This window comes from Oncorhynchus tshawytscha, linkage group LG31 (genome assembly GCF_018296145.1).
Source record: "Oncorhynchus tshawytscha isolate Ot180627B linkage group LG31, Otsh_v2.0, whole genome shotgun sequence".
Taxonomy (NCBI): Eukaryota; Metazoa; Chordata; class Actinopteri; order Salmoniformes; family Salmonidae; genus Oncorhynchus; species Oncorhynchus tshawytscha.
In genome coordinates, this window is record NC_056459.1 from 7,958,361 (window position 1) to 7,970,720 (window position 12,360).

Below are 12,360 nucleotides of genomic sequence, written 5' to 3' on the forward strand. Positions count from 1 at the left end.
CCGAGACGTTGCGGACACCAGGCTTTGTGGGATTTGTAGGATACGGTGCAACACTTCCACCACGAATGGAAGCTCTTGAACACGGACCGACTGCAGTCATACAGCAGGAGCACAACCTCGAGGTTACCTTAATAATCATTCAATTATGTCGCTTCTAAAAGAAAATGGCGCTCGGCGCTCCATTATGACCAGGAATGCCATGAACACAGTCATTTGCTGACGCTCAGAGGGGCCACAAATTGCTTCCCGCAGTGCATTCAGACGGGCATCCTTGGGAGTTGTGCAGCTGAAATGTCTGCAAAGAATGCACAATGTGGTTTTACACAATGTGAAGCTTTTAACCAATGGCCATTTCCTTGGACTTATTCTACCTGCGTGGGTATAACGGTGTGGTTCCACAATAGAGGCGTTTCCTCAGATTGGTTTTTATGTTTAGGCCTCACGTTATGTTCAATGACAATGAGAGCTACCTTTCATAGAAGCACTTGCGTTGGCAATGGGGTGTGCGTGATGCGTGTGTGTGCGGGTGTGTGTGCGTTTGTGTACGCATGCATGTACACGAGTGTGTGTGTGCACAAGCGCTTGTATGAGTTTGTATGAGCTTGAATGAGCTTGTATGAGCTTGTATGAGTTTGTATGAGTTTGTATGAGCTTGTATGAGCTTGTATGAGCTTGCATGTAAAACATTGTCAAATCTAATAAAGAAATGACCAAACTAACCATTTGACTGAGAATTGTATCCCAAGACAGACAAAATAGCCTGAGTGGGTATCCAACCGATCTGGATCATATCTGATCCATCTGTTCAGAAAGCATTTTCAATATCTAGTACATTTTTATTTCATTTTAGGGGAGGCAGGTAGCCTAGAGGTTAAGCCCGTTGGGCCATTAAGTGAAAGGTCGCTGGCTCGAATCCCCGAGGAGACTAGGTGAAACAAATCTGACGATGTGCCCTTGAGCAAGGTACTTAACACCGAATTGCTCCTGCAAGTGTCTACTACTAAAATGTAAATAACAAAAATGGAATTTCGAGGCCCCCTTTTACACAAAGATCACAGCTTTTAACCCCACTGTCTAAATATCTTTGTCAGGGTCTTTAATATACAGAGTAACCAGGTAATCCACTTAATGTCATGGCCAGTCTGGCCCAGCTACCCCAGAGCTCCGGGCCTTGAACTTGAGACGTGACACAACAGATAGGCCAGGCTATGGACAGATGAAAGAGAAGAATAGAATGGGGTTGATGGGCCGGCTGCATATGAATTAGCAGAAGGGGGAACAACAGAGGGAGGGCAGTGAGGAAGGATAAAGGTCAAGGGTCAACCCCCCCTTGCACACCTCACAGCGAGACAAAGGAGAGCAGAGGGGTAAGGTCCACGGATTGTGCTCCAAGAGGGGGGCTGGTAAAAGCCTATTTCATCCGAACACATACTCACACCTCAGCTCACATAAATGAGGCACATAACATTTGATGATATTGGCATTAATATTTTAGCATAGATGCTGACATTTGTGCATATTTAACATGGTGAAGTGGGTGGGTATTGAAGCATATTTAGGGGACATCTATATGGACACAATTGATTTCTCCATTAAACATTTAGCATGTTTAGCACAATCAAATATGAATTCAGATATATCATGTATATAGACTCATTATATATTGTAGGGAGACATTTTCAAATAGACCCACCTATAAAATGCAAAGTGTGAGTGGTCAATAATTTGATACTCAAATCTAATTCCAGCGGATATGTTGAGAATGCAAAAGATCTCTTTAAAATCAAGCCTGACCGCAGTCTTTGGCCTTTACAAGGATGGGTCATAAAAACCTCGGAGCTACACAACCACACATGGTTCATCACAGATAATTTACTGCCTTAGGGCCAAGCGGCTAAACGTACCTTGCTACAGCTAGCTATCTACACAGAGGCGTAGGGAGGGGGAACGACGGCTGACAGAAAGCCATGCATGGACTGAAGAAGATAGCACTTCTGGGTAGTAGGTGAACACTGGGCCATCCAACATCAGCCTTAGCTTTTGAGTGCTCGGCTCTGTGTTCTATTCTGTGTGCGACAGACAGACAGACAGATAGATAGATAGATAGATAGATAGATAGATAGATAGATAGATAGATAGATAGATAGATAGATAGATAGATAGACAGACAGACAGACAGACAGACAGACAGACAGACAGACAGACAGACAGACAGACAGACAGACAGACAGACAGACAGACAGACAGACAGACAGACAGACAGACAGACAGACAGACAGACAGACAGACAGACAGACAGACAGACAGACAGACAGACAGACAGACAGACAGACAGATAGATAGATAGATAGACAGACAGACAGACAGACAGACAGACAGACAGACAGACAGACAGACAGACAGACAGACAGACAGACAGACAGACAGACAGACAGACAGACAGACAGACAGACAGACAGACAGACAGACAGACAGACAGACAGACAGACAGACAGACAGACAGACAGACAGACAGACAGATAGATAGATAGATAGATAGATAGATAGATAGATAGATAGATAGATAGATAGATAGATAGATAGATAGATAGATAGATAGATAGATAGATAGATAGATAGATAGATAGATAGATAGATAGATAGATAGATAGATAGATAGATAGATAGATAGATAGATAGCTAGCTGGATCGGAGGGAGCTAGGCTTTTAAAAGCCCCCAGAAAAAAAAGGAGAAGGGAGAGCTAGCCTAAATATCAGATTCTCCTTCGGGAAATCCCCCTTAGGAATACCGGTATACTAGGACCCATTTTCTATAGAGAATTATGCCACTGAGCGGACTGGATTTACCATATTCATACAGTGGATGAATGGTGGGGGAGGATTCAGCTTCACCTGTCCTACCTCAGCACTATGTGTGCAGGCTTGCACTCCTAAATCCCTGAGGGGTGCCATTAGGGAGAAGGGAGAAGTAGCTCTCTCCCGCTTCTTTATGTAATGCAGGCTCCTCGCCATTCAATACACTCCTCTTAATAAGGGCTAGGTTCAACAAAGGACACAGCCCAAATAGGCAACAACAAAAAGAAGTGTGGAGGAAAAAAGGGCCTCTAAATATCTCCATGCTAGGGGCCTTCAACACGATGCAGCCTTTAAAACGTGTTGCTGCTGCATTGGTGAGGCACACAGATTCATAATAATGTGTTTGATTGACCCCCCCAGAGAAAGCGACAGAGGACGGTTTGTCGGTGTGTCAAATGTGTGTGTCTGTCTGTCTGTCTGTGTGTGTGTGTGTGTGTGTGTGTGTGTGTGTGTGTGTGTGTGTGTGTGTGTGTGTGTGTGTGTGTGTGTGTGTGTGTGTGTGTGTGTGTGTGTGTGTGTGTGTGTGTCTGTGTGAACGTGTATGCATATATGTGTGTGTGTGGATTAGGGCAGGGGAGTGTTGCTGCGAGAGTGAGGCTGGCTAACAGATTCACATCCAATATGGAGAGGTTAAAGTGACGACTTCAATTCTCCCCATAGTGCAAAGAGAGAATGAGATTGAGCTGGGGGGTAGGGGGAGAGGAGGAGGGGGCGGGGGGTGTACTACAACAGATTAATTTCATTTTAGGACGGAGCACTCCTCTCCTGGAACAAAACGAGAGGATGAAAAAGAACAGAGGGAGACTGTGATAAGGAGGTGAGCATGGAAAATAAAAATATATTTTCCCCCTCTGATAGGCAAATGTTAAAGGGGGGATGTAATGTGATGTGTAATGTGTGTCTATTGTGAGCACACACAGTAGGGTTTAAAACTCCTCAGTGGTCCATGGAGATGTGTACTGGTATCTGATTATTCATACACTTGGGTTTGGTGAACCTGTACCATCTGTGTGTCTGTACTCTTGTCTATAGCCTGCAGGCACTTTGGTTCAACCCAATGTTAATAAATCCCTGTGTACGTACATACATACATACTGAATGTGTGAATGCAAATGTTTGAGTGTGTGTAAAGTGCATGTATGTATTTGAGAAGGGGGTGGGGGGTGGATAGGGGGCAGGTGGGGGTTGAAGCGCCCGAGCACTCAGATATATTAAAAGCCGGACCCCGAGCATCCGCTGGCCCCCGAGCCGCTCCATTGTTGTCACGTTACTTCTGTCTGCTGCACGCACACATTTGTGGGTGCATGATATTACATTTTTCACTCAAACCCCTGGTAGTCACCCCTTGCACTCACAACGGCAGGAGGGAGGAAGGAGGAAGGAGGGAGGAAGGACAGAGTGTCCCTGAGGTATATAAGGGAACCCCCCCCACACACACACACACACCTCCCATCTCATCCTTTCATTATCATAACTCCCATCCTCTAAATTAAATGGGGGCTAAATCTCTCCCAAAACTGCACTAGCCTACAACCAGTTGAGGGAGATGGGAGAGGGGGGCAAAATTCAACCAAACAGGACCAAGTTGTATTATCCCCTTTATTGCTAAAATGTATCAACAGCCACAACATTATGCCTGCCAAGGCACACACACACACACACACACACACACACACACACACACAAACATGTGAAATGGCCACACAAAGGACACATTTCTGGTGTCTAGTTAATCCAACTACATGGCTTGTTGTTGGCAACACATCTCTATGTGTGTAGGGGAGTGGGATTACATTGCACACACACAAACGCACACACACACACACACAAACGCACACACGCACACACACACACACACACACACACACACACACACACACACACACACACACACAATGTGCATCGTTCTCTTTCCCTTTAATCTCACCTCGAATAAAGTTACATTCAACAGCAAGGGGCTTTAGCCCGGCGCTACTATCTTACTAAAATAGAAAAAAAGTCACACATTCTTCCTCGTTATGATAAGCCCCCCCGAAATCAAAAGAGCGGGTCCTTTTTTCTCCAGGGCGCTTTTCCCTTCTTTTCCCTCGTTTCATACCAGGCCTCATTGAGAAGCACACAAAAGAGGGGATGGGATAACAGCCTGGCGTGTGTCACAAAAGGCCAAAGCGCCGCCGCTCCTTCCCTCCCCTTGCTCCCTGTGTTATGTTGCTGTACAGTGTGAAATCGAATTATTCTGCTTAATTAAGAGGTGGCTAACCTTGACCCCAGATCAGCAGCTAATCAGCAGAGAAGCCTGCAGGCTTTCCACCACTGGCGTAGCAGGCGGGGCTAGCTCACTAGGCTATTCATCTCCGTGTGCTATTGCAGGGCCAAGGTAATGTATTGTGGGAGGAAGTGGGGAATGTAGTAGGAGCTGTATGTATAGACATTGCTTGCTCCCCCTACGACGTGCCTGCTTGTACGCTATTTGTTTGTTCATTTGAGAAAAGGGGCCCGTGGCTAAGTGCATTCGATTAGGGGTTGAGAATGAGTTCCATTCCAGGGGTGTGCAGACACTGCCCATTGAGCACTGAGAGGTTTGTGCATTGGAAAAGGAGGCCCTGCTGTGCTTGGAGTCATCATTTGGGTGATGTGCGATGGACACTGGCACATGCACACTCACACGCTCACAAAGATTCCACACACACTCGCGCGCGCAAAGATGCAAAGACACACGCGCAAAGACACACGCACAGACACATATAGAGACACACAGAGATGTACAAGGGCATGCATATACACACACACACACACACACACACACACCAATACACACACTCACTCAGGCCAGTCAAATATAGCATTGTGTCCTGAATACGGCCAATTTGGCTCCTAATGGTCTTTGTGACCATCAAGGCTCCGAAGGTAAGCTGAGTGGAGGACAGAGAGAGAGAAGAGAGAAAGTGTTTACCTGTATAACTATATGTATCTAATGGCCTATGGATGTCTCCATGGTAACATGGGCAGTAGGTGGCGAGCTAGGGAGCAGGCGGGCGGTGAGGCCGAGCCGAAATCTGCCCTCCATATTTAGTTCTATTCGAGAGGACCATTTATAGTTCTCATCGCTACAGCTCGGCTACATCAGTGGTCTGCAATGAGTTCATTATCGGCAGACCAAAAAAAGAAGCGGCTGTGTTTAAGTGTCCAAGAGAGAAGGGAGCGAGAGAGGCAGAGAGAGGCAGAGAGAGGCAGAGAGAGGCAGATAGAGGCAGAGAGAGGCAGAGAGAGGCAGATAGAGTGGGTCGGTGTTAGGGGCAGGGATGGGAGAGGTGGCTTAATGCAATAAAGCATGTTGTATTGACACCTCTGTTGTGTCTATTGATTCCTCATTATGTCCCTAACAAACCTTGGTGGACATATTGTCATTCGCAATCATGTTAGCACTGGGACTCGCTAACGCTCCCCCTTGAATCCGATCTATACACACACTCACACACACACATTCCCTCACAAACACACGCTACGTACATACTGCACACACATACACACACACTAGACACACAGGCGGAGAGTATTCAATGAAACCTGATCAATATCAGAGCGAGGTTGAAACCACTCTGACAGTATGTACCTGTGAATTCATACTGGTTCAGATAAGATACATACACAGATCTATAATTGACCTCAATGTGCAATTATCGAGTATACAACCTGTCCGCCCTCTCTCGCAGACCTGAGCTGTCACACACACACACACACACACACACACACACGCACACACGCACACACACACACACACACACACACACACACACACACACACACACACACACACACACACACACACACACAGAACTGCTAGCCAATTAATCCAGGCCTCCAAGCCTTCACCCATCTACCCCCACCTCACTCCCCTCGCCAAGCCCAGGTACACAGCCTCATCCTGGGCAGAGAGAGGTGAGGAGTTGGGGTGTGGGCTGGAGGCAGTTATCAAGCAGCATGGAGGCAACAGTGTGTGGTGGTGGAGTGGTTAGGGAGCTGGACCAGAAAACGGCCTGTTAGATACTGTACCGCTGCAATTGAAACGTTGAACTAATGTGGAATAGACGTTGAAATGATGTCAGTGCCCAGTGGGTAGTCCATAGATTTTTGTCTAGTATGTCATTGTTGAGCACTTTATCAGAGTTATCTTACCATGCTGTAACGAAAGTAAATACTAACCTCTGGTTGTGTTAAAATACAATGAGGAATCTGAATCTGGTGAATTAAAAACTCTTACGTTTTGCCTGGATAGTCAAAACATGCAGTATACTTGGTAGCATGACCGCAAGTACCAACACAGCTACAAACATTCACAGTCCCTCACCAGACAGAGTGCCGACTCACTCTGAATTTGATAGCTTTTTATGTGCAAAAAGAACTCTGGAGATTTTAAAGCCAAATAAAATATATATTTTTTTAAATGATTTGTTCTGGCTGCGACCAATGTCAAAGCCTAAGGCGCTAACGGGGTAATGGCAGGTCCCAATACACTCAAGTACCTGAGTAAAGAAACGTTTTGCAGACTTATTCCTGACGAAACCATCAATTTCAACGGGACTTCAGTAACATACCTTTCCCTCACCTTTCTATGGAGATAACAACATATGTTATTACTATTAATATGGTATTACTTGCTTCTACTATTAATACTGCAGATATACCTCTAATACTATACTTCACCTTCTTTCTCAACTTGGAAACGGACCCTGAAACCATTTCCAAATGCATCTCAAACCATGTCGGAACCCTTGAGCCAATCCCATTTAGCCTAATGCCGTGTTTGCTGACTGGCCATGCACATCCAGACAGAAAAATACAAGGTAATTTTACAAACCGCCATCAAAATGGTGGCCGGAAAAACCCCTTCATGGGGTTAGTGGGTTTGCCACAACACCATGGTCAACCTAACACATAAGCTCTTAGCTTAGATCCACTTGGTAGCCCAATAGCCCATCTTTGCTAACGTATGCTGTTTGTACTCTCTCTCTCTCTCTCTCTCTCTCTCTCCCTCCTTCTCTCGTTCTTTCCCTCCTTAACACCCTCACTTTAGCCTCTATCTCTCTCTCCCTCTAAGCATGCTGGGATTGAACCCCCCAGCAGCCCCCTCTCTCTCTCTGTCCATCATCTGGACCTTAGATCAGAAGGGGAAGTGTGGGTAACAGACTTAGCTAAACAGGCTTATGGGCCAGACCAAAACACCAGGAAAATCCAATTGAAAACCCACCCGGGCCCAAAGGGAACACAAGAAAGACAGACAGAATGAGAAAGAGAGAGAGAGAGAGAGAGAGAGAGAGAGAGAGAGAGAGAGATACTTCTATGTTAGATGCTCTTTATTGGCTGACCGACCATCTGTGTCTTTATGTTGTTACCCAATTCCTCAAGGGACATGGAGGAATGAAAGTAGAGAGAAGAAAAGAAGGGGGTATATTCACTTTTCTACCATTGATGTTTCATACCAGTATTGACTTATACCCTTCTATTCAAGCCTGCATATGGGAGTATGTTCACTTTATAGGCTACTCACTCACACCTCTATACTGGCATAAGCTAGTAGGTGTGTTACCCTGGGATATAGGTGTGTTACCCTGGGATATAGGTGTGTTACCCAGGGATGTAGGTGTGTTACCCTGGGATATAGGTGTGTTACCCTGGGATATAGGTGTGTTACCCTGGGATGTAGGTGTGTTACCCTGGGATATAGGTGTGTTACCCTGGGATGTAGGTGTGTTACCCAGGGATGTAGGTGTGTTACCCTGGGATATAGGTGTGTTACCCAGGGATGTAAGTGTGTTACCCTGGGATGTAGGTGTGTTACCCTGGGATGTAGGTGTGTTACCCTGGGATGTAGGTGTGTTACCCTGGGATATAGGTGTGTTACCCTGGGATGTAGGTGTGTTACCCAGGGATGTAGGTGTGTTACCCTGGGATATAGGTGTGTTACCCAGGGATGTAGGTGTGTTACCCAGGGATATAGGTGTGTTACCCAGGGATGTAGGTGTGTTACCCAGGGATATAGGTGTGTTACCCAGGGATGTAGGTGTGTTACCCTGGGATGTAGGTGTGTTACCCAGGGATATAGTTGTGTTACCCTGGGATGTAGGTGTGTTACCCAGGGATATAGGTGTGTTACCCAGGGATATAGGTGTGTTACCCTGGGATATAGGTGTGTTACCCTGGGATATAGGTGTGTTACCCTGGGATATAGGTGTGTTACCCAGGGATATAGGTGTGTTACCCAGGGATATAGGTGTGTTACCCAGGCATGTAGGTGTGTTACCCTGGGATATAGGTGTGTTACCCTGGGATATAGGTGTGTTACCCTGGGATATAGGTGTGTTACCCAGGGATGTAGGTGGGTCAACCTTGAACATTAGGGGTAAATAGGTGGGTAAACCCGTATGCAAATCAATTATTATCTAGCATTATAAGTGGATAACCCCTTTTCACAAAATAAAAAGGTGTAAACTGAGTTTACTTTAGTTAACCCTCAACTACATCACGAATGTTATACTTTGTTTATCCCATTTTAAACATGTTCCAAAATGTGTTCATTATCATTCACTCGTAACCTATACTTTACCTTCATTTCATTCAGTGACCCACCTATAACGGTTGTCCCCTCTTCCCACCCCTCTCTGTCACAACAAAAGCAATCGGCATACGTGCCCTGTCAAGACGTCCTCCTGCATGGCTACCACAACCAGCGCTCATTAAAAATTTCAACCGTTCTTCTCCTGGTGACATGTAGTTAAGTAGATAGCCTGCATTATCATCACAGGCCTGGAGAGGAGCATATATTCGGCCCCATCTGTCATTTGAATTTTCCACTTGGATGGAGACAGGGACAGCATCATCTTCCCGCCCCCTTCCCTCTCTCCTCGTTGTTAGATAAAACCACCTCCACCAAAAAGTGACAAAGATCGTAAAAGACAAGATAGTTCATATACTCCACAGGTTGTTGCAACACTACAATCACCAATCATTTCTCATTTAATTCATTGATAATTACCTAACCTGACCAGGCCTATCAACTTTACGCATAAACACTTTGACTGAGAATATGACAAAAGTAGAATGGCCTGTAATTCGTTCAATCTTTTCCACTCCCCACTCCCAGCCTTGTCGCAAGGTTTCTCACTCTCTATCCCTCTCTTTTTTTCCGCGGCCCCGGGATCGATCTCCGCTGGGTCGATAAATTACCATGAATATTCCCTTAACCGTCCATGAGACGAAAGCGGGAGAGACGGGTGCATAGACAGAGGCAGACGGAGCGGAGAAGACAGATGGGGATGGAAGTGAGGAGAGAAAACGGTCTGGGAACAGCATGGGATACAGCACATAGGCAAATGTTTAAAGGATGTAAATAATGAACCACATTTTCTTGACAACATTTTGGGGATAAGATGTTGTTTTTTACACTTTGGATTTTTATACAAATATTCTAATGTTTTTTGGGGGAAAATTCGACTCGGAGAGAAATGTAACCTGTGTCTATAAACAATTCAAGCTAAATGTTCTCATCCTTTTTGAGAAATCAAGAGGTGGTCTAAGGACTTGCCAGTGCAGTGGACAGGTATTAGCAGACTGACTTAAGTTTTTTTTCATGTATGTGAAAATGTAGAGGAGCATGGCCAATGAAACAGCTATGGCGGGATAAGTAAAGGTCTTACCGGAGCTGGAGCGTAGAGCCAGCGGGGACTTGAGACGCCAGGCGCTGAAGTCGGAAGCAGTTCTCTGAAAGACGAACGGCACCGGCAAGGGAACAAACATGATCCGCTGTCGTTCTTGGTTTTTATTTGCAGTTTTCTTCGAATTGCGCTTGTCTTCTCTTCTTTGTTGCCTTTCTTCGTATGCTTTCCAGGTAGACGTTTCAAAATATGTTTGGTAGTAAGAATATTTGGTTGAGTTTGTGTCTAGCCTATGCTACGTTCACATTTTTGGTTTTGTGCCTCTATCTATGTCATATCGATGTGGATATATGGTCCCTTAGTAGTTCAGTGAACGGTGCTCACTTGAGACTAACACACAGACGGATAGTCGGGATACGGGATACACAACGCCAGTTATGTAAAATAGGCTTCTGTTGATATGAGTCATTAACAGAATTAATAGACATTGAGTAACTCTCTAACGCTGGTATTCTCTCATTGGTAAAAGTTAGGCCTGTATGTGGCTACAAAATAGCCTAGATATGAACTGTATGGAATATTCTTTTTGATATATTCTTGAAGGTATTCCCATATGTTTTGCTTATCACGACAGGTGTGCGACTCTTCCCGTCACAGTGGCTTATTTTACCTCGATCGGTTTTGCTTTGGTTTACACTTGTAAATAAATATCTCTCCAGTTTTACTTCGATGAAAAACTATTCTTTCTCGCTGTCTGTTGTAGCAGGTGTAATGGTCGGATCAGAAAAGGTTAGCAGCTGCTGGTGTTATGTTGTTATTTTTGGTTCTCTATATTTGGTTATAAGCAGAAATGGCTATGGTCAGCTCACGAATACATGCACACAAGAAGCATTATGATAAAATATACAATTCAAATATTTGAACCATTTAAATAATCAAATAATAAGTAAGGCTACACAGGGACGCCTCTGGTTTTCGCTCCTCCCCCTCTCTGTCACAGGCCGGTAATTAAAACGCAATCAATCGATAAACAAAAGATAAATAAATAAACCAGCTTTTTTTTTTTTTACTAAATGAAAGCTAAACGATAAACATAAACACGGTACCCGTTATGCGGTATCTTTTCTTTGGCTCTGTCCCGCCATCCGTCTGTGTGTCTGTCTCTATGTTCCCGTTATTTGGGAACCCCAGTTCGTTCGGTCCGACTCCCTCCAGTCTGAAAGCGCTCTGACAACGCTGCTCGCAACATTGAGGCGAGAGAGCACCCGCCGTATAGCCTACAGTCCCCCACCCCCTTTCTCCCCCTCTTTCTTTTCCTCCCCCCGCTTCCTTCCACCCCTGCTCTCTCCCTTTTTCTTACTAATCCCATATAAAATGACCTATACTCTGCATTGATCTCTTGATTAAACTTAATTCACAACGATGCCAATAATCGTGGTGGTCTCCTAATCGATTGGTTTACACAATAGACACGTATTCAGTGTTGGTGTTTGGTGTATTTTTGTGCAGGTGATTTTTCGCATCGCTCCCTCTACAATTACCTTGGCTAAATCTATGCATTGCAAGGTCATAGTTGCCAGCGTAGTAATACTGGCAGCATTGCCAGCGTAGTAATACAGTAGTCTTATGGTATGAGTAATTGAGCTAGTTATATAGATACTAAATTGGTGTATTGGGGGCATTTGGACATCATTGTGTTGTGTGCGTAAAAAGCCCTTAACTGCAGCTGTTTTGGTCCGTTTGTGAGCTTCTACAGCTGTAGCCTAGCATGTGCACATCTTAGGATAGTCATCCATTCCTACACCTACACCCACGCCCCCTCCCATCCCTCCGCCGATACATTTTGTGCTGT

The 12,360-nt window shown here is 45.1% G+C and overlaps 1 protein-coding gene across 1 annotated transcript in view; it reads right to left on the bottom strand.

Moving 5' to 3' along the window:
• LOC112229349 (POU domain, class 2, transcription factor 2) overlaps positions 1–10,650 on the bottom strand; it is a 50,227-nt gene extending 39,577 nt beyond the window's left edge. The window contains 1 exon segment of the mRNA XM_042310601.1: positions 10,551–10,650. Within this exon segment, the coding sequence (XP_042166535.1) occupies positions 10,551–10,650 (100 nt within the window).
• Positions 10,651–12,360: the final 1,710 nt, after the last annotated feature.